Here is a 26568-nt window from a genome sequence, read left to right on the forward strand (position 1 = left end):
GGCTGCTACCATGCGCCCTGGTAAAACCATCTCCCCCACCCTCACATGCCTGCCGCCTTGGTGCTGCCGACCGTCTGGACCTTGCAGATGTTAGCCCTTTCGCATACAACTCCTCCTCCTCTACTTCCTCCACCTCCTCTTGTGCCACCACCTGACTCCGAATTCTGTTTAACATGTGCTCCAGCATGTAAATCACCGGAATAGTCATGCTGATAATGGCATCGTCATCACTAAACATCTTCGTCGGCATTTCAAAACTGTTCAGAAGGGTGCATAGGTCCCTGATCTGAGACCACTCCTCCAGCGTGATTTGCCCCACCTCTGAATCTCGTTGGCCTAGGCTATACGTCAGAACGTATTGCACCAGGGCTTGTCGGTGCTGCCACAGTCGCTGCAACATGTGCAGAGTTGAATTCCACCGGGTAGGCACATCGCATTTTAGCCGGTGAAGTGGCAGGCCCAACGACTTCTGTAGAGATGTAAGTCGCTGAGCTGCGGGATGCGAACGGCGGAAGTGAGCACACAGCGACCGTGCCCTCTGCAGAAGGCCATCTAGTCTGGGATAGTGGGCTAAAAATTGCTGGACAACCAGGTTCAACACGTGAGCCATACAAGGCACGTGTGTGACATTGCCCCGGCGAAGGGCCGCACCCAGGTTTGCAGCATTGTCGCACACGGCCTTCCCTGGTTTCAGGTCCAGTGGAGACAACCATTCATGAAATTGGTTCTCCAGAGCTGACCACAACTCCTCAGCTGTGTGACTCACATTTCCCAGACATTTCAATGTAAAAACCGCCTGATGACGTTGAGCCCTACTGCCAGCATAGTAAGGAGGTGTGCAGGATCCCTTCTGCGCAGTTAGAAAGCTTGTGGCATGACCAGACAGGCTTTGGGTGCAGGTGGAAGACCGAGAGGAGGTTGAGGAGGCAGAAGCAGTGGAGGAACTTTGACATAAAGAGGATTGACGCACAACTCGTGGGGACGGCAAGACTTGGACAGCAGCCCCTTGTCCTGCTGTCACCATAGTTACCCAGTGCCCAGTCAGCGACATGTAATGCCCCTGTCCATGCCTACTCATCCAAGTGTCTGTGGTGAAATGCACCCTGTCACACACAGAGTTTCTCAAAGAAGCGGTGATGTTGTGTGCGACATGCTGGTGGAGCGCAGGCACACCTTTCTTTGAGAAGTAGTGCCGACTGGGCATCTGGTACTGGGGCACTGCGACGGACATAAGGTCTCGAAAATCCTCTGTGTCCACCAGGCGGAAAGACAGCATTTCTGTAGCCAAGAGCTTGCAGATGGTGAAATTCAACCTCTTAGCTTTCTCATGGCTAGGAGGAAATGGTCTTTTACTTGTCCACATCTGAGGGACCGAGGGCTGGCTATTGTGCTTAGACGGGGTTGATAAGGGTGTCCCCGGCAAACTGCCGGTCTGTGAGGAAGATGCAGGCGGACATGTTAGGTTGCCTTGATCCAAAGGTGCTGCTATCGATGTCGGACAGCGCTCAACACCAGCTGGTGTTACCACCTCCAAAGAAAATGATGACCTGCCAATCACGCTGGCTGTTGCGGGTAAAGAGGTGGCAGGTCTGCGCCCCAAAACAGGTGTGACTGCTGTCCCCCCAGTCACAGAGGATGAAGAGGCCGCGGATGAACAAGATATGGCAGACGGTGGTTGGCCCGGCCGGCTAGGCCGCATTGTAGCACACTGAGCTTCCCACTGCAACTTATGCTTCATGTCCATGTGCCGGTTCATGCATGAAGTACTCAAACTATGTATTTTTTGGCCTCTACTTAGCTTTTGCTCACAAATGTTACAGATAACACGAGTTGGGTCATCTTTATCGATCTGAAAAAATGCCCAGGCTATGCAAGGCTTAGCACCCATGCGACCTGAAGAGCCACCACGACTTGTGGTGAGAGGCAGAGTTGTGTTTGAGGATGCAGTTGTTGACGTGCTTCCAGAACTACGTCTCTGTCCAGGAAGGCGCAACCTGACCTCGTCGTCACTAGCATCTTCCTCCACCTCCTCTGCTGACCTCATCTCTTGGCTGACTGTGGGTTGACAGTAAGTGGGATCTCCAACCTCATCATCATCACCCTGTGCGTTATCGTCCTCAGAGCCAACCTGTTCCTGCCCTGACAAAAAACTAAAGTTGTCGCTCCAATCAGGTATTTGAGCCTTATCATCGTCTTCCTCATTGTCTCCACCAACAGGAGTTACAGTTTGGGAATGAGGGTCTACATTATGGTCAGAACCTTCTGCGTCTGGTCCTGGATCCGACTCATAAAGATTCTGGGCATCAGTGCAGATCATTTCCTCGTCTGGATTCACAGAAGCGCTGGAGTCGACCTCTGATTCCCAGGCTATAGTATGAGTAAACAGCTCTGCAGACTCAACCATCTGTTCTACCTCATACTCAGACGGGCAGCTGGAGATTTGGGAGCTGTGAGGAAGCAAGTGCCATTGGGGTGACACCTTTGAGGACTGGAGTATTTGTGATGTTGAAGTTGATGTGGAGGAGAGCCCACTTAAAGGAGCACTTGATATCCGTTGAAGCACCTGCTGTTTTTGTGCCTCATCTGGAATTTGTAGCGATTGGCGTGGCTGTAAGAAAGGGATCTTATCACATTGTCCGCTAAAAGAAGTAGATATTTTAGTTTGGCTGGAAGATGGTCTTTCTTCTGCAGATGTTACTGTTGCTTTAACACCTACCCCACGGACACAACCTTTTTTCCCCTTACCAACACGCCTATTCCCCTTTCCACCAGCAGCAGGCCTTTTTCCACTCATTTTGGTGGTTAACTAATTCACAACTCTGGAGTTGTTTGCACAAAAAAACAATGGATGGGAACCGAGCAGAGCTGAGTGGCTAAAGTGTGGTATTAGGCCAAAACTATTGGCTGGGTTAGATGCAGAAAAAAATTATATTCAATTTGCAACCTGATGGAGGTCTGTATAGATGGATTAATAGAACAAGTCCCACACACAGCTAGAAGCCCAATATTTTTACAGAGGTAGATGCAGAAAAAAATATATTCAGTTTGCAACCTGATGGAGGTCAGTATAGATGGACTAATACAACAAGTCCCACACACAGCTAGAAGCCCAATATTTTTTCAGAGGTAGATGCAGAAAAAAATATATTCAGTTTCCAACCTGATGGAGGTCTGTATAGATGGATTAATAGAACAAGTCCCACACACAGCTAGAAGCCCAATATTTTTTCAGAGGTAGATGCAGAAAAAAATATATTCAGTTTGCAACCTGATGGAGGTCTGTATAGATGGATTAATAGAAAAAGTCCCACACACAGCTAGAAGCCCAATATTCTTTCAGAGGTAGATGCAGAAAAAAATATATTCAGTTTGCAACCTGATGGAGGTCTGTATAGATGGATTAATAGAACAAGTCCCACACACAGCTAGAAGCCCAATATTTTTTCAGAGGTAGATGCAGAAAAAAATATATTCAGTTTGCAACCTGATGGAGGTCTGTATAGATGGATTAATAGAACAAGTCCCACACACAGCTAGAAGCCCAATATTTTTTCAGAGGTAGATGCAGAAAAAAATATATTCAGTTTGCAACCTGATGGAGGTCAGTATAGATGGACAAATACAACAAGTCCCACACACAGCTAGAAGCCCAATATTTTTTCAGAGGTAGATGCAGAAAAAAATATATTCAGTTTGCAACCTGATGGAGGTCTGTATAGATGGATTAATACAACAAGTCCCACACACAACTAGAAGCCCAATATTTTTTCAGAGCTAGATGCAGAAAAAAATATATTCAGTTTGCAACCTGATGGAGGTCTGTATAGATGGATTAATAGAACAAGTCCCACACACAGCTAGAAGCCCAATATTTTTTCAGAGGTAGATGCAGAAAAAAATATATTCAGTTTGCAATCTGATGAAGGTCAGTGTAGATGGACTAATACAACAAGTCCCACACACAGCTAGAAGCCCAATATTTTTTCAGAGGTAGATGCAGAAAAAAATATATTCAGTTTGCAACCTGATGGAGGTCAGTATAGATGGACTAATACAACAAGTCCCACACACAGCTAGAAGCCCAATATTTTTTCAGAGGTAGATGCAGAAAAAAATATATTCAGTTTGCAACCTGATGGAGGTCTGTATAGATGGATTAATAGAAAAAGTCCCACACACAGCTAGAAGCCCAATATTCTTTCAGAGGTAGATGCAGAAAAAAATATATTCAGTTTGCAACCTGATGGAGGTCTGTATAGATGGATTAATAGAACAAGTCCCACACACAGCTAGAAGCCCAATATTTTTGCAGAGGTAGATGCAGAAAAAAATATATTCAGTTTGCAACCTGATGGAGGTCTGTATAGATGGATTAATAGAACAAGTCCCACACACAGCTAGAAGCCCAATATTTTTTCAGAGGTAGATGCAGAAAAAAATATATTCAGTTTGCAACCTGATGGAGGTCTGTATAGATGGATTAATAGAACAAGTCCCACACACAGCTAGAAGCCCAATATTTTTTCAGAGGTAGATTCAGAAAAAAATATATTCAGTTTGCAACCTGATGGAGGTCTGTATAGATGGATTAATAGAACAAGTCCCACACACAGCTAGAAGCCCAATATTTTTTCAGAGGTAGATGCAGAAAAAAATATATTCAGTTTGCAACCTGATGGAGGTCAGTATAGATGGACTAATACAACAAGTCCCACAGACAGCTAGAAGCCCAATATTTTTTCAGAGGTAGATGCAGAAAAAAATATATTCAGTTTGCAACCTGATGGAGGTCTGTATAGATGGATTAATACAACAAGTCCCACACACAGCTAGAAGCCCAATATTTTTTCAGAGCTAGATGCAGAAAAAAATATATTCAGTTTGCAACCTGATGGTGGTCTGTATAGATGGATTAATAGAACAAGTCCCACACACAGCTAGAAGCCCAATATTTTTTCAGAGGTAGATGCAGAAAAAAATATATTCAGTTTGCAACCTGATGAAGGTCAGTGTAGATGGACAAATACAACAAGTCCCACACACAGCTAGAAGCCCAATATTTTTTCAGAGGTAGATGCAGAAAAAAATATATTCAGTTTGCAACCTGATGGAGGTCAGTATAGATGGACTAATACAACAAGTCCCACACACAGCTAGAAGCCCAATATTTTTTAAGAGGTAGATGCAGAAAAAAATATATTCAGTTTGCAACCTGATGGAGGTCTGTATAGATGGATTAATACAACAAGTCCCACACACAGCTAGAAGCCCAATATTTTTTCAGAGCTAGATGCAGAAAAAAATATATTCAGTTTGCAACCTGATGGAGGTCTGTATAGATGGATTAATAGAACAAGTCCCACACACAGCTAGAAGCCCAATATTTTTTCAGAGGTAGATGCAGAAAAAAATATATTCAGTTTGCAACCTGATGAAGGTCAGTGTAGATGGACTAATACAACAAGTCCCACACACAGCTAGAAGCCCAATATTTTTTCAGAGGTAGATGCAGAAAAAAATATATTCAGTTTGCAACCTGATGGAGGTCTGTATAGATGGATTAATAGAACAAGTCCCACACACAGCTAGAAGCCCAATATTTTTTCAGAGGTAGATGCAGAAAAAAATATATTCAGTTTGCAACCTGATGGAGGTCTGTATAGATGGATTAATAGAACAAGTCCCACACACAGCTAGAAGCCCAATATTTTTTCAGAGGTAGATGCAGAAAAAAATATATTCAGTTTGCAACCTGATGGAGGTCTGTATAGATGGATTAATAGAACAAGTCCCACACACAGCTAGAGGCCCAATATTTTTTCAGAGGTAGATGCAGAAAAAAATATATTCAGTTTGCAACCTGATGGAGGTCTGTATAGATGGATTAATAGAACAAGTCCCACACACAGCTAGAAGCCCAATATTTTTTCAGAGGTTGATGCAGAAAAAAATATATTCAGTTTGCAACCTGTTGGAGGTCTGTATAGATGGATTAATAGAACAAGTCCCACACACAGCTAGAAGCCCAATATTTTTTCAGAGCTAGATGCAGAAAAAAATTATATTCAATTTGCAACCTGATGGAGGTCAGTATAGATGGACTAATAGAATGATGCTATGCCCAAAAGATTTTACTTCACTAGGTGCAGTAAAAAAATTGGTATTCTATACACAGGTGGTATATCTTGCAACAGAGATAGGCTACTCCACTGACTAACACACTCTGCAATAGGCCAAAAAGGATTAGCTTTGCTAGATTCAGCCAAATGCTGTGAAAAAAACTTGCACAGCACTGGCACAGACCTGCCTGGCAAAAACTGATAGGAACTGATGTAACCTAGTCCTGAAAAGGACTCCAATTACAATTAGTCTTTACTCCCACAATCTATCTATTTAAGAGCATAGACCTGCCTGATAAAAGTCGTAGGAAATGCTGTAACCTAGTCCTTAAAAGGACTGCAATCACAACTATTCCCTAGTCCCAAGCTATCTGTAGATTTGTGCGAAAATTGGCTTGAAATTAACAAGGTATAGCGCACACAGCAGCAGCGGTGGCGTCTAACACGCAGCTGCAGCAGTGAGAAAATGGTGGCGACGGGGAAAATGGCTTGGTCTTATAGGGCAAGGACATGTGACATACACTGCCAATGACACATGCACTTGCTTGTGTGAAAAAAAGCACTTCGCTCCGTGTGTGCGCTGCTGATAGGCTGACAGATTGCACCTCCCCATTGTAAATGCGGGAAAGAGAAAAAAAAATGGAGATCTTCATTGTTCCTGCAGAGATCCATCCCCTGCCCCTCCCCCCACCCCGCTGTACACTCAAACTGCGTATTAACATTAATTTTCATCTTTACTGAGAAAAAATCCAGTTATGATTTTGGTGCACGAACAGTTATCGAACATAACCTCGAACAGCCGAATTTTTCTCAAATTGTTCGTGTTCGCCGAACGGCTCGAACACCGCCCAAAACAGCTCGAATTTGAGATTGGCGAACAGTTCGAGTAGAACAACTCTCATCTCTACTTAATGTATTCAAAGATTTACAACGTTAAAGGGATATTCCCATCTTCAAAATCATATCCCAATATGTAGCAGGTGTAATAATAATAGTTTTAGCAAATATCTCTAATTAGAGATTTAGTATAGTTCTTCTCATTTGCTGTCGCTTACCCCATGTGCAGGGTATTGCAGTAGCTTAGATATCCATGGTTATGACCATTCATATAGTGACAGTTCATTAGTTGTTAGTGGTCATAACCATGGATACCCAAGCTACTGCAGTGCCCTGCACATGGGGTAAGCGACATAGCGAATCAGAAGAACTATACTACATTTTTAACTGGAGATATTTGCTAATATTATTATTACACCTACTACATATTGAGATAGGAGTTAGGAGATGGGAATACCCCTTTAACTCCATAAAAATATAGATGTCAGGCACAATATAGAGCATCCTACTGGACTCCTAAATCCTAAACCAAAAATAAGTATACTGTATATATACAGTCATGGCCAAAAGTGTTTGCACCCTTGAAATTGTGCCAGAAAATGAAGCATTTCTCCCACATCTGTGGAGAGATCTTAAAACTGCTGTTGGCAGAAAGCATCTTCACATATGAGAGACCTGGAGCAGTTTGCAAAAAGAGTGGTCCAAAATTCCAGCTGAGAGGTGTAAGAAGCTTGTTGGTGGTTATAGGAAGCGATTGATTGCAGTTATTTATTCCAAAGGGTGTGCATCAAATATTAAGTTGAGGGTGCCCACAATTTTGTCTGGGCCGTTTTGGGTTTTGTGTGAAATTATCTCATTCTCTGTTTTTTTGTGTTGTTCCAATACACAGAAAGGAAACAAGCATGTGTGTAAAAAAACATGTGTGATTGCAATTATTTTCTGCGAGAAATACTTCATTTTCTGGAACAATTTCAAGGGTGCCAACTAGTGATGAGCGAGCATGCTCGTTACTCGAGATTTACGAGCATGCTCGGGTGTTTTCCGAGTATTTTCGGCGTGCTTCAATGCTATGTTTGAGTCACTCCGTGTGCATGATTTGCGACTCACAGCTTTAATACATGTGAGGAATGCCTGTTTGTTAGGCATTCCTCACGTGTATTAAAGCTGTCAAACAGTCACAAATCATGCGCACGGTGACTCAAGCATAACATTTGAACACGCCGAAGACATTCGGCGAGAATCCGAGCATGTTCGCCGAAAGGGTTAACAGAACACGCTTGCTCATCACTAGGGCCAACACTTTCGGCTAAGACTGTATTGGCATCAAAAGAGAAGAGACAGCTGACTAAATGCCACCATGCAATAGAGATTTTCCCATTCATTTCAATACAGTCCATTAAATAAAACATTTCCCTGTGCTTCCCCATAATAACAGCTCATCACTGGGGTTTAGAGAAGCCAAATCCCAGACCCTTTCAGTTGGGTGACTTTATTCTAAAAATGGATTGTTGAGATGGTGCAATCCCTTTTAGATGTATTTCACACTCATTACAGGTTAGTAAGGATCTTTATTGATTTGCATTATATTAATAGAACAGAACATCAGGGCATTGGAAATAAAAAATGATACAATAAACTTCACAATAATTAAGCTCAAGCTACTTACATTATTGATCTCTAGAGATAAGCATTTTCTAATAAAAGAATTAATAACAGTAGAACAGTATTATTTAATAAGAATTATTCCATAAAGTTTTACCTTTGATTTACTGTCAAAACAAGTAAATCCTGATAGAAAGTCCACAGTGAAGCAAACAACATCCCCCTGACTTGTGCAGGCATATGTTTTTGACTGTAAAATAAAGTAAAAAATAAATTAAATCAATCAATAAATACATGAATATACATATACAATTTTATATTACAGTACTGTGTCTTCATTATAAACAGTTTAACCCGTGAAAAAGTGATCTATACCGAGAAGTCAGCATTCCTAAGTCCTAACTTCACAGAAATGAAGCGGCAAAGAAAATATAAAATTTAGATTTTTATTTTACCCAATTAAAAATGGGATATCCATATCCACATTTCTGATGCGTTTCTGGCTGAAGCCCTTAGTGGTAGAATTCTATGACTAAAGGCTTCGGCCAGAAATGCATTTTTGAGCACTTACCAATGGTCAGCCATTGGTCCAATTTTTCTTTTTTTTTTTCTTTTGCCTAACTTCACAGAATCAATGTTTCCATATCTTGCACTGATGAAGGCTAAAAAGCCCAAATCAGCTTTATACAAGTTGCAAGAAAAAAGGCTTAAAGAGGACTTTAACATTGATAGCCTATCTTTAGGATAGGTCATCAATGTCTGATCAGTGGGGATGCGACAACCAGCACCCTTGCAGATCAGCTGCTCCTGGTGTAGGCAGTGTCCGGAGCTGCTCAGTTGCGGAGCTGCTTCGTCTACTAATAGTGGTCATATAGTATATCTGCCCTCTACAGGTGTACAGTATCCGGCCATGGCCACTACACAATTGAAGGAACTGTGCTGTGCAACTCCTCAACTAATTAGTTCCAGCCACTGTCGACACTGGGAACAGCTGATTGGGTTGTTGTGTGTCGCACTGATCAGAAATTGATGACCTCGCCTAAGTATAGGCCATCAATGTTAAAGTCTCAGAAAAACCCTTTAAAGGCCCACCTCAGTTAATTTTTTTGTTTGCCCCTTTTTTAGCTATCATATGTGTAAGTGTCATGAAAGTAGTAACAAACACATCGGTTGCTGTCTTTTCCTGGTTTCTGCAGCACTATATAACTGCATTTACATACATACATAGTAACATAGTTTTTAAGGTTGAAGGAAGACTAAGTCCATCTAGTTCAACCCATAGGTTAACATGTTGATCGAGAGGAAGGCAAAAAAAACATGTGGCAAACACTAAGCTCCACATTGGGGAAAAGAATTCCTTCCTGACTCCATACGACAATCAGACTAGTTCCCTGGATCAACGCCCTATCAATGAATCTAGTATATATAACCTGTAATATTATACTTTTCAAGAAAGACATCCATGCCCTTCTTAAATTTTAGTAGTGAATCACTCATTACAACATCATGCGGCAGAGAGTTCCATAGTCTCACTGCTCTTACAGTAAAGAATCTGCGCCTGTGATTATGATTAAACCTTCTTTCCTCCAGACATAGAAGATGCCACATTGTCCCCGTCTCAGGCCTCAGAGTAAAAAGATCAGTAGAAAGGTCTTTGTACTGTCCCCTCATATACTTGTACATAGTAATAAGATCACCCCTAAGCTTTCATTTTTCCAAACTAAATAACCCAAAGTGTAATAACCTGCTTTGGTATTGCAGACCCCCCAGTCCTCTAATAACCTTGGTCGCTCTTCTCTGCACCCACTCTAGTTCAGCTATGTCTTTCTTATACACCGGAGACCAGAACTGTACACAGTATTCTAAGTGTGGTCGCACTAGTGACTTGTATAGAGGTAAAATTATGTTCTCCTCATGAGCATCTATGCCTCTTTTAATGCATTCCATTATTTTATTTGCCTTTGCAGTAGCTGATTGACACTGGCCAAAAAACATGAGCTTGTCGTCCACCTATACACCCAGGTCTTTTTCAGTGACAGTTTTGCTCAGTGTTTTACAATTAAGCAAGTAATATAAAATTGTCCTCCTCTGAATTGATTACCCTGCAGAGTTTAGCGTCATCTGCAAATATTGAAATACTACTCTGAATGCCCACTACAAAGTCAATAATAAATATGTTAAAAAGAAGCGGGCCCAATACTGACCCCTGTGGTACCCCACTGTTAACTGTGACCCAGTATGAGTGTGTTCCATTAATAACCACGCATTGTTTCTTGTCACTGAGCCAGATCTTAACCCACTTACATATATTTTCCCCTATCCCCATTGTTCTCATTTTATGTATCAACCTTTTGTGTGGAACCGTATCAAAAGCTTTTGAAAAGTCCATATACACAACATCCATTGCATTTCCTTGGTCCAGTCCAGAACTTACCTCTTCATAATCTTTGCTGCCTTGATTTGGTTTATATAGAATTAATTTAATTTTCTGTATTTATTTAATGCCTCATCATTACCTACTTTCTTTAGTTCTCTAAATGCTTTCTTTTTGTCACTTATTGCGCCCCTTACAGCTCTATTTAGCCATAGTGGTTTCCTCCTATTTCTAGCATGTTTATTCCCATAGGGTATATATTGTGCACAGGTCCTATTCAGGATGCTAATAAATGTCTCTCATTTGCTTGGTGTAGTTTTATGTCTCAGGATATCGTCCCAGTTTATTGCACTAAGATCATCTCTCAACCGTTGGAAATTTGCCTTCCTGAAGTTTAGTGTCCTTGTAACCCCTCTACTACACATCTTATTAAAGGATACATGAAAACTTATTATTTTGTGATCACTATTACCCAAGTGACCCCCAACTCGTATATTTGATATGCGGTCTAGCCTGTTGGTTAATATTAGGTCTAACAGTGCCCCCTTTCTTGTTGGGTCCTGAACCAGTTGTGAAAGGTAATTGTCTCTCATAGTTGTCAAAAACCTATTACCTTTGCTGGTTTACAGGTTTCTGTTCCCCAATGTATTTCAGGGTAGTTAAAGTCCTCCATAATAATGACTTCTCCTTGAGTCGCTACTTCATCTATTTGCTTTATGAGGACATTCTCCGCTGCTTCAATTATTCTTGGAGACTTATAAGAAACCCCTATCAGTAATTTATTATTTTTTCCTCCTCCCCTTGTCTCCACCCACAGGGACTCTACATTTTCATTAGATTCATATATATTTTCACTCAAGATGGGTTTTAAGGATGATTTTACATATAGACACCCCCCTCGCTTGTTGGTATTTTAATTTCTGAACAGACTATAGCCCTGTAAATTAACGGCCAGTCATGGCTCTCATCCAGCCATGTCTCAGATATCCCCACCATGTCATAATTATTTTCCAACATAATTAATTCTAATTCCTCCATTTTGTTGGTGAGGCTTCTGGCATTAGTTTACATGCATTTTATGTATCTCTCTGTACCTTTATTCCTTCTTACTATATTGACTGTTCTAACCCCACCCCCAATTTATTTATTTGTGCCCAGGTCACTATCTCCACTATCTTCCCAACCTATAAAATGAATACCCTGCCCCCCAATCCATAGTTTAAACACTCCTCCAACCATCTAGCCATTTTCTCCCCCAGCACAACTGCACCCTCTGCATTGAGGTGCAGCCCATCCCTAGCGTAGAACCTGTAGCCAACTGAGAAGTTGGCCCAGTTCTCCAGAAGCCCAAACCCCTCCTTCTTACACCAATTCCTGAGCCATTTATTTATCTCCCTAATCTACCATTGCCTCTCTGGCGTTGCACGTGGTACAGGCAGTATTTCAGAGAATACCACCTTGGAGGTCCTTGCTTTTAGCTTGCAGCCTAATTCCCTGAAATCATCTTTAAGGACCTTCCACCTTCCTCTAACTTTGTCATTTGTGCCAATATGCACCATGACCGTTGGGTCCTCGCCAGCCCCTCCCAGTAATCTGTCAACCTGATCAGTGATGTGCCGGACTCGAGCTCAGGTAGGCAGCACACTGTTTGATGATCCCTCTCTTTGTGACAGATTGCCCTATCTGTTCCCCTAATAATTGAGTCCCCCACTACCAGCCCCTGTCTGGCCTGCCCTGCTCTCCTATTTCCCCCTTTACTGGAGCTGACACTCCTCCGACTTTCAGAGGACATGCCTTGCTTCAGCAGTGCTACCCCTGTTCTGACACTCACCTCATCTGCCAACTTTGCAAACTTATTGGGGTGTGCCAGATCAGGACTAGCCTCCCTGGCACTCTTCCCTCTACCCCGCCTTCAAACTGTCACCCAGCTAGCTGCCTCTCTGTCCTGCAGCTCCATACTACCATCTTCCCCCAGATCTACTCCAGTGAGCAGCTGCTCAGTGAGCAGCAGACTCCTTTCCATATTGTCTATGGTTCTCAGTGTTGCCAGCTGCTCATTTATATCCAGTACCACAATGTGCACACATCTCGCACAGCAGTATGCACTCAAGACCGACTGTTCAAGGATTGCATACATGTGGCAAGATGTACACTGGACAGCATTGTCAATAATGGAGCTCATTTCCTAATGGGGATTGCACTAGACAGAAATGTTAAGTAAAAAGAAATATAAAGAATAAATAAAATACAGGCAGCAATTCAGTCCAAATTCCTCCCTTATAAACTCCCTGAATCCAAAGTCATTGAATCACAAGTCACACACTTACTTCCTTCGCACTTACGATCACACTCAGCTCATTCACACTAGCTAAGGAAGAAGATTTAATGAGGTTTTTTCCCCCTTAGCAGCAATCCAACCTACAGCTCAATGCACTTCCAAAGGAGACCTGTTGTGACCTGTTGTGGTCTCTATATGAAGCAGAACTCACTTGGAATCTTCTCGATACAAGTCTATGTAAGGCGCTCTGAGTCTTACAGACTGACATTGATCGAGTAACTGCCACTCCTCACAGTGATACGGAAGATTATAGATGTGGTCAAATGCTGTTGGAGCCAATGGAGACCTATGAATCCGCTACTACCTTCATGACACTTACACACATGATGACTAACAAACAGGCAAATAAAAAAATCCCTGAAGTGGGGCTCTAAAAACTGTCTCCAGCTACTTTCCAAAAATGAGGATTCTTTTTTTTTTTTTAAGAACATGATATCGACCTGTAAGACTTTGATAGACATTACCCACATTACACATGGACATCTTACTTTCCCAAATGACATTCGTTATTCCTATGTCTGCAGTTTTCTACTCTAAGATCTGAAAAATGTCAAATGACCTAAGATTATTTAAGACTGGAACATTTGGTGACCTTGTTATGCCAATGAGGATTTGAAAAAGTGAAAAAGGTCCTGTAGAAATGTAAAATGTGAAGTCGCTAAAAGTTTCCTTTTTGGTAAATATATTGTTATATAGTGAATTTCTGCTTTGTAGTGCTGACTTTCTATAAAGGTTATAAGACTTTTTAATGGTTTATTACTTGGTATCATCCTGGTAAAAGCTCTATGTATATGTAACTATTGAAGATTTTGACATATATTAACCTACATTTCACATAGAGCATTCCCCCACTTTATTCTTTAAAGCTGGAATCTATTGGTGACCATATTATGTCATTAACAGTCCAACAAGTTCGGGCAATAATGTAAAGAATATAACATTTATTAAAGTATAAGGTTAACTATTAGTTCAGGTAATGAGGTTATAAAATGGGCACAGTTACCAATAGTACCCAAACCATTGCCACGTAAGAAGACACTAATATTATAAATGCCACAGAGTAGATAGGAGGAAATTTTAAGGATTTTGCTTTAGGGCCAAATTATGCTTCTGCATCTACATTTTCAAATATTGTTATAATGTCTTGTGGGAAATCTTCTTTTGATATTATCACATAGTGATTGGTGATAAGCGAGCATGCTCGTTACTCGAGATTTACGAGCATGCTCGGGTGTTTTCCCGAGTATCTTCAGCGTGCTTGGGTGTTATGCTTTAGTCACTCCGTGCTCATGATTTGCGACTGTTTGACAGCTTTATTACATGTGAGGAATGCCTGTTTCTTAGGCATTCCTATCATGTATTAAAGCTGTCAAACATTCGCAAATCATGCACACTGAGTGACTCAAACATAACACCCGAGCATGCTGAAGATACTCGACGATCATCTGAGCATGCTCGCTGAAAGGATTAACAGAACATGCTCGCTCATCACTAATAGTAATTTGATCATAAAATAACTGAGTTATCTTGTGATATTTAATGGAGACGTACCAGATTATGTCTCTTTAGAAGAGGTACACGAGCAGGAACCTATACTGATCACTCTTATGGAAAGCCCTCTTGAAATCTGAGCTGAGTAACCATTCAGGAAGGGAGTGTTTTTTTATGGGGACACTGGCAGAGATTTTCTAGTCACAGGAAACCTGGTAATCTGACAAAATACTATTTCAATCAATGCAATATTACAGCTGAGTTTGGTGGTTAGACACAGTATTATGGCACAGTGCTTGGTGGTTACACAACAGAATTTTAATACAGAGCTTGCTAGTTACACATCAAAGTAGAGGCACAAAGCTTGGCAGCACCAAATGGAAAATGGAACAATCTTTTAGTGAAGCTCACAATAAACTCACAGTAGAGGATTGCCAGCAACAAAAGGAACAATCAATTTCCACTACACAGTACATCCTACTTAGCATAATTGTGGTTGCAGATTTTGTCAGGCTGGCAAAGTCAGACTCTCAGGCCACTGTTATAACCAGAGCATCTTTCCTTATACTTTTCCACATTTCTATATGGTCATGCAGATCCTACTAAGTTTAATAAATACCTTAATATATGCAATCCATTGTCTTTTTACAGAGAAATCCATGTTTTTCTTAATATGTGCTGATAAGATAGATGGGCCGGACACTGATCTCCCTGAAAATCTGCCTCCAGAGATTATTTTAAATGAAAGTAGGTGTGTGAGACGTGCTGATCAGGACAGCAGACTGTCAGTCATTACATGTCTCACACTGGTAACACCTCTTTACATTTATAATAAGCTCTACAGATTCTCAGTGAGATCTGTGTCCGGCCCATAGATCTTACCAGCTCATTTACATATTAAGAAAAATGTGGATTTCTCTGGAATAAGACTTCTGATCGCAGATATCAAGGTATCAGTTTATTCAGCTTCCTATGACCTACATATAGAGACAGTTTAGGAGGATTGATCCTGATTTCAGATTCCTTTTAACCTATCACCTAAATCCAGTATAAAGATAGAACAATATCTTGTATTTTTGTAGTTAGGGTAGTGCCATGCATAGTAGTCATAGTGCGTTGACCTTTATAGATGCATTCCAGTCACACTTTGGCCACAGCGACTCCTAAGTGTGATTCTCTTCTAACTACAGGAAGCTTAGGCTCAGCTCTTGCTTCACGCTAAGATGCCCAGATTTGATTAACTTTGTAAAAACATTATTGAGGCCATCCAGTGTAACCTGCAGACACAGACAGAAAAGGACCCCTTGCAAGAACAATATATGGGCCCTTTGTAGCTGAAGAGCTCCCAAAAATGCAAAATTGCACTCGCTTTGGAGGTAGAAATGGGCCCCCTTACCTCTATGGCCGCTGTGCAACCTCATAGCTTGCACCAATGATATGTCCGCCCCTGCGTCCCAGCCACCAGTGTGTCCAAAAACAATTCCCAAAAACTAAGCGATATGATAACAAACTAAAAGAAAGACAACAGTGGATGCAAATATACATTCTGCTTCTCTGTGTGATCACTTTTATATCTTAAAATTTTGCCTGTAGGAAATTCGTTGCAGAAATTTCTGTATGTGAAAATCATTTTAATAAGGCTGTTTCTGCAGCATATACCTAGATTTTTACTGTCCATAAGAAGGTGCATGGAATGGTTGTATAAAATTTCTTGAACCAATGTACAGCGTGTGAACTGTCCCTAAAGTTTTAGCTGTTTAATATAAAAATAAATGGCTACAAATGTCTGGTCATTAGCTCCTAAAATTTGCCAGGTATCATGAGGTTAAAATTCCAGTGAAGAGGTTTTATTACTGAGCTTCTGCTGTTTCACCAGCACAATGTAGAAATGCGTGCAATTCAAAACAAACCATCACTGTTAATTGGCTGTAAAAATTGATTCAACCTCATAAAGCAAATCATTAATTTTAAGTGCTCACTCTTCTTTATCCTTTATGATTTTTTCGATTTCCAATGATCTGTTAAACCATTAGAAGAGTCTTATATCATAGTTTGTGTTGACCAATTTTGAATATGGCAAACGTGATGTTCAGAAATAAAGACAACTGCTTGTCACAATATGTTTTCATATATTTCCAATATATTTAATTGGGAAAATAAAGGGACTCGCATATTGTTTCATACCCGATAATCCCTTTAATAAGAGGAATATGAACATGAAATTTTATAGTTTTTTAAATTTCTATTGATTTGTGTCAACAGTTGCTATGCAAATCTATGTCACCAGAGCAACAGACTACAAACAGTCCCAGTGTAGTCTGATACTGCAGTAAACTCGTTAGAAGAAAACACATTCGCAAGATGACCTCACTGCATTCAAACAAGCAACACTTGCATTCAACTCAGCCCTCACCTCTGTTAAACGGGCCTACTTCACAACCCCTATATCTTCCTTATCCTTCAACCTCAAGCAGTTATTCAACACTTTTAACTCTCTCCTCTGTCCTCCACTACCCCCTCCGACATCCGTCATCTCCGCTGAGGAGTTTACCACACACTTCAAAAACAAGATTGACCAAACACGGCAAGTCTTTACTGTGTGACCACCACAACCCCTTTGCTTTCCAGACCATTGCCCTTCCCCCATAACCTCCCTTTCCAACATCACTGAAGGAGACCTCACTCATCTCCTCTCCAAATCACACCTCACCACTTGTGCACTCGACCCCGTCCCATTCCACCTCCTCCCCAACCTTACCCCAGACTCATCCCATCCCTAACCCATCTCTTCAACTTACCACTAACTTCTGGTACCTTCCCCACTGCCTTCAAATATGCCACAATCACGCCCATCCTCAAAAAGCCATCCCTCGACCCAACCTCCTTGTCCAGATACTGCCCCATATCACTCTTCTGATTTGCCTCCAAACTTCTTGAGCAACACGTTCATGCTGAACTTTCCTCTCACTTCTCATCTAACTCTGTCTTCGACAACTGACAATCTGGCTTCCGCCCCCACCATTCCACTGAATCTGCCCTTACCAAAACTACTAATGACTTACAGCCAAAGCTAACAGACAATTCTCTGTACTCCTTCTTGACCTGTCCTCTGCCTTCGACACAGTTGACTACTGCCTCCTACTACAGATCCTCTCTTCCTTTCACGTCAAAAACCTTGCCCTATCCTGGATCTCCTCATACCTTTCTAACCGCACATTTAGCATCTCCCACTCCCACACTACCTCCTCATCCCTCCCTCTCTCTGTTGGAGTCCCTCAAGTCTCTGTCCTAGGACCCCTACTCTTCTCATTCTATACCCTTGGCCTGGGACAGCTCATAAAATCCCATGGCTTCCAGTACCATCTGTACACTGATGACACCCAGATCTACCACTCTAGCACAGATGTCACCTCTATGCTGCCAAGAATCCCAGCATGTCTATCAGCCATATCCTCCTTCTTCTCCTGTCGCTTCCTCAAGCTCAATGTGGACAAAACTGAACTCATCATTTTTCCTCCATCTCTCGTATCTTCCCCACCTGATCTTTCTATCACAATAAATGACATCACTCTTTCCCCTGTACCAGCAACCCATTGCCTTGGAGTAACCCTTGACTCTGCCCTGTCCTTCAAACCATACATCCAAGCTCTCGCCACCTCCTGTCGCCTCATGCTCAAAAATATTTCCAGAATCCATCATGTCCTCAATCCTCAATCTACTTAACTGCTTGTGCATGCTCTCATCATCTCCCGCCTCGACTACTGCAACATCCTCCTCTGTGGCCTACCTGCTAGCACTCTCGCACACCTCCAGTCCATCCTCTGCTGCGTGACTAGTTCATCTCTCGCCTCGCTACTTCTCTCCAACCCCCCTTTGCAAATCCCTTCACTGGCTCCCAATTGACCAGCGTATCCAGTTCAAACTACTAATACTGACCAACAAAGCCATCCATAACCGTTCTTATCTGTACATCTCTGAACTAATCTCCCGATATATTCCCTTAAGTAATCTCCGGTCCTCCAAACACCTCCTTCTCTCCTCCACACTTATTCCTCACCTCCAAGATTTCTCCCGAATATCCCCATCCTCTGGAATTCTGTGCCTCAACACATACGATTAGCCTCCACATTTGGATCCTTCAGATGGAACCTGAAAACCCAACTCTTCAAACAAGCTTACAGCCTGCCATGACCTTGCTTGCTGCCACCTCAACAACAACGGAGCTACTGCAACCCCTCAACCTACTGTCTCCTTCCCCATTCCTGTAGAATGTAAGCCCACAATGGCAGGGTCCTCTTCCCTCTGTACCAGTCTATTTGGTATGTAACCTGGTCTCATGTACAGCACCATGGTATCAATGGTGCTAAATAAATAAATAATAACAATAATAATAATAATATATCTGCCCCTACTTTTTGCCAAACTATCGAATGTAATTTAGGGAGAAGTTCGGAATACTTTGAAAGGTTGTGACTGTTGGGTTTGTTTGCAGTCTGTTATCATGGAAAAAATATAGATCACCATTAAAGCTGCAGACACAAAACAATATGACATTTTAATTAAGGGTGGAACCAAAGATGTAGCATGCCATCCACTGGCTACAGTGGAGATCTAAGTGCATAGGGCAAGTAAATGGTAGTAAATAAGGGGGAAGTAAATGGCATGGCCAATCAAGTTTTGTTATATCATCACTATAAAAAAACAGTCAGGCCTCGGTCCTGTTCTTCTCCCATCTACATTGAGGTCATCTAACACAAGGTAAGGTTTTAATATTAGATATTAGGACCATCCCGATTGGGGTACACCTTGTTGTGGTGGGATGGCTCTCATGCTTTTTTTTATTAAAACATTGTTTACTAAGTACCTTATATTATTTATATCTATTATTACTATTTACTTACAGCAGGGTATTTGCTCATTTTGTTTGTATCTTAGGTTTTGTCTGTTAAATGGCCACAGTGTGAACATGCTCCTACCCTTTGCAAGTATACCCCCTTATTCACTGGCTCATTTCTTAGGTTTTCCTGTAGTTTCTTGTCCTGCTGGGCTTTTACGCTTTGTTGGATAAAAAACAGTGTTTCCTAAGTACCCTATGTTATTTCTATGTACTATTACTATTTACTTACTTACTTACTGCAGGGTATATGTTCATTTTGATTCTATCTTAGGTTTTGTCTAGATCATCGCTATGTAAACAGAGACAGTCATGGAACAAAGGCCATAGGGTATATCATGAATTTTTTTTAGATATAGGTCTCAACTATGGAATACGCTCCTATTTCAGGAACAGTGACCCTTCATGTGCCACCATAAATGGAGGGGTGGCTGCCCACGCCTTACCATCTTCAGTCACTTCAGTAGGATTTCCAGAAATAGCCCAGCACACCATCTCTACTGTACAAACCACATTCCTCACCAATTAATAGATTTTTCTTACTCTTTTTGAGATGCATTGCATGATTATACAGGAAATGTTATCTTGGTGCATAAAATTGGACAATATAGCTCATTAGAAAATTAAAAACAGAGTAAAATAATTGTTTCTGTGTTCTTCTATTAGGAAACAAGAGATTCTACTCATAAACAGATTTACCGGTGGAAGGTTTAGATAGATGACTAACCGCATTCCCAGCCATTATTTAATTGTTCAAGATTTACAATGCTAACAAAATGATTATAATGTATTACATCAAGGGGGCCGCTATGGCACAAGCTCATAAAAGTGTTACAACACTGTGACTAATGCCTGACACTGTGCGCACAGATCTGCAACCTAAGCACATTCGAAGAATAATGAAAAGTGCACTCTCAACTGATTGTCAAATTAACCTACAAAAAGTTTGTAAGAACTCTGCACTCGTGACAACGCTAACAATATGAAGCTCTATTATTAAAAATTAGAGCTGAACTTCTGTATTTGTTTATCGTGATAACACAGGCTATGGTAATGAGTGGTGGAGTCTGCCAAGATTTACTCACACACTACTCATTACCGAGGGGGTTTTCTTAGAGAACATTCTTCACCAATTAATTGATCACTCTAACTTGTAGAGCCGCAATGCATTTTTTTCGAGGATATTTTACCTTGTTGCATGAAAGATGTATTCTTTATGTTCTTGGCACAGATGTTACAATCCTTAACCAGGAAAATTCAACTTCCGCAGGAATTCCCTTTAGGTCAAATTGTGTCAAAGTAATTGTAGGCGGCCTGCCTTACTGTGACTCTGTGGTCTTTGAGGAGCTACCTATGAACATGTCTTGTTGGATTATTAACAATAGCTGTAGACTTGTGCTCGAAGGACTGTGTTGACCAGATAGCAGATGACACTGTGTAAATTGTTAGAGTTAGTTAATACTGCACTGTGTGAAATTTAGTCTTGAGATTTTCAGATTTCTCCTTTAATCCTTCGTGTTGCGATGATGAAGCTATATGACCCAAGTAAAACAGTTTATCCTCCCACAAATGTCTGAGGGTTCAATGATTATGCTGAAAGCTGAAATCTTCAATATGCCCAACCTACACAACATATGTGGGAGTGCAATAGTTATTTTAAAGATAACCACGCTCTGCCTATGTGGTCATCTTGTCAACTACATTGCACACCGAGCTTGAAGATTTAGGAGGCGCAAAAAGTACCTCTTTTACATATTTAGATACTACTGTATTACTTTTAAGGGAATCTATTACCTCAGAAAGCACTATTTACCTGCAGATTTAGGGTTTATCTGCAAGTTAATAGTGTTACAATTAGAGATGAGCGTTGTTCTACTCGAACTGTTCGCCAATCTCAAATTCGAGCTGTTTTGGGCGGTGTTCGAGCCGTTCGGCGAACACGAACAATTTGAGAAAAATTCGGCTGTTCGAGGTTATGTTCGATAACTGTTCGTGCACCAAAATCATAACTGGATTTTTTCTCAGTAATGATGAAAATTAATGTTAATACGCAGTTTGAGTGTACAGCGGGGTGGGGGGAGGGGCAGGGGATGGATCTCTGCAGGAACAATGAAGATCTCCATTTTTTTTTCTCTTTCCCGCATTTACAGTGGGGAGGTGCAATCTGTCAGCCTATCAGCAGCGCACACACGGAGCGAAGTGCTTTTTTTCACACAAGCAAGGGCATGTGTCATTGGCAGTGTATGTCACATGTCCTTGCCCTATAAGACCAAGCCATTTTCCCCGTCACCACCATTTTCTCACTGCTGCAGCTGCGTGTTAGACGGCACCGCTGTTGCTGTGTGCGCTATACCTTGTTAATTTCAAGCCAATTTTCGCACAAATATACAGATAGCTTGGGAGTAGGGAATAGTTGTGATTGCAGTCCTTTTAAGGACTAGGTTACAGCATTTCCTACGACTTTTATCAGGCAGGTCTGTGCTCTTAAATAGATAGGTTGTGGGAGTAAAGACTAATTGTAATTGGAGTCCTTTTCAGGACTAGGTTACATCAGTTCCTATCAGTTTTTGCCAGGCAGGTCTGTGCCAGTGCTGTGCAAGTTTTTTTCACAGCATTTGGCTGAATCTAGCAAAGCTAATCCTTTTTGGCCTATTGCAGAGTGTGTTAGTCAGTGGAGTAGCCTATCTGTGTTGCAAGATATACCACCTGTGTATAGAATACCAATCTTTTTACTGCACCTAGTGAAGTAAAATCTTTTGGGCATAGCATCATTCTATTAGTCCATCTATACTGACCTCCATCAGGTTGCAAACTGAATCTAATTTTTTTCTGCATCTAGCTCTGAAAAAATATTGGGCTTCTAGCTGTGTGTGGGTCTTCTTCTATTAATCCATCTATACTGACCTCCATCAGGTTGCAAACTGAATATAATTTTTTCTGCATCTAGCTCTGAAAAAATATTGGGCTTCTAGCTGTGTGTGGGTCTTGTTCTCTTAATCCATCTATACTGACCTCCATCAGGTTGCAAACTGAATATAATTTTTTTCTGCATCTACCTCTGAAAAAATATTGGGCTTCTAGCTGTGTGTGGGTCTTGTTCTATTAATCCATCTATACTGACCTCCATCAGGTTGCAAACTGAATATAATTTTTTTCTGCATCTAGCTCTGAAAAAATATTTGGCCTTCTAGCAGTGTGTGGGACTTGTTCTATTAGTCCACCTATAATGACCTCCATCAGGTTGCAAACTGAATACATTTTTTTCTGCATCTACCTCTGAAAAAATATTGGGCTTCTAGCTGTGTGTGGGACTTGTTGTATTAGTCCATCTATACTGACCTCCATCAGGTTGCAAACTGAATATATTTTTTTCTGCATCTACCTCTGAAAAAATATTGGGCTTCTAGCTGTGTGTGGGACTTGTTCTATTAATCCATCTATACAGACCTCCATCAGGTTGCAAACTGAATATATTTTTTTCTGAATCTACCTCTGAAAAAATATTTGGCTTCTAGCTGTGTGTGGGACTTGTTCTATTAATCCATCTATACAGACCTCCATCAGGTTGCAAACTGAATATAATTTTTTTCTGCATCTAGCTCTGAAAAAATATTTGGCCTTCTAGTAGTGTGTGGGACTTTCTCTGTTAGTCCATGTATGCTGACCTCCATCAGGTTGCAAACTGAATATATTTTTTTCTGCATCTACCTCTGAAAAAATATTGGGCTTCTAGCTGTGTGTGGGTCTTGTTCTATTAATCCATCTATACTGACCTCCATCAGGTTGCAAACTGAATATAATTTTTTTCTGCATCTAGCTCTGAAAAAATATTTGGCCTTCTAGTAGTGTGTCGGACTTTCTCTATTAGTCCACCTATAATGACCTCCATCAGGTTGCAAATTAAAAATAATTTTTATCTGCATCTACAGTACCTCTGAAAACATATTTGGGCTTCAAGCTGTGTGCGGGACTTGTTGTATTAGTCCATCTATACTGACCTCCATCAGGTTGCAAACTGAATATATTTTTTTCTGCATCTACCTCTGAAAAAATATTGGGCTTCTAGCTGTGTGTGGGACTTGTTGTATTAGTCCATCTATACTGACCTCCATCAGGTTGCAAACTGAATATATTTTTTTCTGCATCTACCTCTGAAAAAATATTCGGCTTCTAGCTGTGTGTGGGTCTTGTTCTATTAATCCATCTATACAGACCTCCATCAGGTTGCAAACTGAATATAATTTTTTTCTGCATCTAGCTCTGAAAAAATATTTGGCCTTATAGTAGTGTGTGGGACTTTCTCTGTTAGTCCATCTATACTGACCTCCATCAGGTTGCAAACTGAATATATTTTTTTCTGCATCTACCTCTGAAAAAATATTGGGCTTCTAGCTGTGTGTGGGTCTTGTTCTATTAATCCATCTATACTGACCTCCATCAGGTTGCAAACTGAATATAATTTTTTTCTGCATCTAGCTCTGAAAAAATATTTGGCCTTCTAGTAGTGTGTGGGACTTTCTCTGTTAGTCCATCTATAATGACCTCCATCAGGTTGCAAACTGAATATATTTTTTTCTGCATCTACCTCTGAAAAAATATTGGGCTTCTAGCTGTGTGTGGGTCTTGTTCTATTAATCCATCTATACTGACCTCCATCAGGTTGCAAACTGAATATAATTTTTTTCTGCATCTAGCTCTGAAAAAATATTTGGCCTTCTAGTAGTGTGTCGGACTTTCTCTATTAGTCCATCTATACAGATCTCCATCAGGTTGCAAACTGAATATAATTTTTTTCTGCATCTAGCTCTGAAAAAATATTTGGCCTTCTAGTAGTGTGTGGGACTTTCTCTGTTAGTCCATTATACTGACCTCCATCAGGTTGCAAACTGAATATATTTTTTTCTGCATCTACCTCTGAAAAAATATTGGGCTTCTAGCTGTGTGTGGGACTTGTTGTATTAGTCCATCTATACTGACCTCCATCAGGTTGCAAACTGAATATATTTTTTTCTGCATCTACCTCTGAAAAAATATTGGGCTTCTAGCTGTGTGTGGGACTTGTTCTATTAATCCATCTATACAGACCTCCATCAGGTTGCAAACTGAATATATTTTTTTCTGAATCTACCTCTGAAAAAATATTGGGCTTCTAGCTGTGTGTGGGACTTGTTCTATTAATCCATCTATACAGACCTCCATCAGGTTGCAAACTGAATATAATTTTTTTCTGCATCTAGCTCTGAAAAAATATTTGGCCTTCTAGTAGTGTGTGGGACTTTCTCTGTTAGTCCATCTATACTGACCTCCATCAGGTTGCAAACTGAATATATTTTTTTCTGCATCTACCTCTGAAAAAATATTGGGCTTCTAGCTGTGTGTGGGTCTTGTTCTATTAATCCATCTATACTGACCTCCATCAGGTTGCAAACTGAATATAATTTTTTTCTGCATCTAGCTCTGAAAAAATATTTGGCCTTCTAGTAGTGTGTCGGACTTTCTCTATTAGTCCATCTATACAGATCTCCATCAGGTTGCAAACTGAATATAATTTTTTTCTGCATCTAGCTCTGAAAAAATATTTGGCCTTCTAGTAGTGTGTGGGACTTTCTCTGTTAGTCCATTATACTGACCTCCATCAGGTTGCAAACTGAATATATTTTTTTCTGCATCTACCTCTGAAAAAATATTGGGCTTCTAGCTGTGTGTGGGACTTGTTGTATTAGTCCATCTATACTGACCTCCATCAGGTTGCAAACTGAATATATTTTTTTCTGCATCTACCTCTGAAAAAATATTGGGCTTCTAGCTGTGTGTGGGACTTGTTCTATTAATCCATCTATACAGACCTCCATCAGGTTGCAAACTGAATATATTTTTTTCTGAATCTACCTCTGAAAAATTATTGGGCTTCTAGCTGTGTGTGGGACTTGTTCTATTAATCCATCTATACAGACCTCCATCAGGTTGCAAACTGAATATAATTTTTTTCTGCATCTAGCTCTGAAAAAATATTTGGCCTTCTAGTAGTGTGTGGGACTTTCTCTGTTAGTCCATCTATACTGACCTCCATCAGGTTGCAAACTGAATATATTTTTTTCTGCATCTACCTCTGAAAAAATATTGGGCTTCTAGCTGTGTGTGGGTCTTGTTCTATTAATCCATCTATACTGACCTCCATCAGGTTGCAAACTGAATATAATTTTTTTCTGCATCTAGCTCTGAAAAAATATTTGGCCTTCTAGTAGTGTGTCGGACTTTCTCTATTAGTCCACCTATAATGACCTCCATCAGGTTGCAAATTAAAAATAATTTTTATCTGCATCTACAGTACCTCTGAAAACATATTTGGGCTTCAAGCTGTGTGCGGGACTTGTTGTATTAGTCCATCTATACTGACCTCCATCAGGTTGCAAACTGAATATATTTTTTTCTGCATCTACCTCTGAAAAAATATTGGGCTTCTAGCTGTGTGTGGGACTTGTTGTATTAGTCCATCTATACTGACTTCCATCAGGTTGCAAACTGAATATATTTTTTTCTGCATCTACCTCTGAAAAAATATTGGGCTTCTAGCTGTGTGTGGGTCTTGTTCTATTAATCCATCTATACTGACCTCCATCAGGTTGCAAACTGAATATAATTTTTTTCTGCATCTAGCTCTGAAAAAATATTTGGCCTTCTAGTAGTGTGTGGGACTTTCTCTGTTAGTCCATCTATAATGACCTCCATCAGGTTGGAAACTGAATATATTTTTTTCTGCATCTACCTCTGAAAAAATATTGGGCTTCTAGCTGTGTGTGGGTCTTGTTCTATTAATCCATCTATACTGACCTCCATCAGGTTGCAAACTGAATATAATTTTTTTCTGCATCTAGCTCTGAAAAAATATTTGGCCTTCTAGTAGTGTGTCGGA

General features: G+C 40.7%; 1 protein-coding gene across 2 annotated transcripts in view; it reads right to left on the reverse strand.

Annotated features, from left to right (window-relative positions):
* The window catches only part of SNTG2 (syntrophin gamma 2), a 1024184-nt gene that overhangs the window by 102611 nt on the left and 895005 nt on the right, over positions 1 to 26568 (reverse strand). For both annotated transcript variants that reach the window (XM_073674230.1, XM_073674231.1), the window contains exon 15: positions 8716 to 8808. In XM_073674230.1, coding sequence (XP_073530331.1) covers positions 8716 to 8808 — 93 coding nt within the window. The remainder of the gene's footprint in view (positions 1 to 8715; positions 8809 to 26568) is intronic.

Source organism: Phyllobates terribilis, unplaced genomic scaffold (genome assembly GCF_046119375.1).
Source record: "Phyllobates terribilis strain yellow unplaced genomic scaffold, ASM4611937v1 Scaffold_3__8_contigs__length_932513732, whole genome shotgun sequence".
In the NCBI taxonomy this organism is placed as follows: Eukaryota; Metazoa; Chordata; class Amphibia; order Anura; family Dendrobatidae; genus Phyllobates; species Phyllobates terribilis.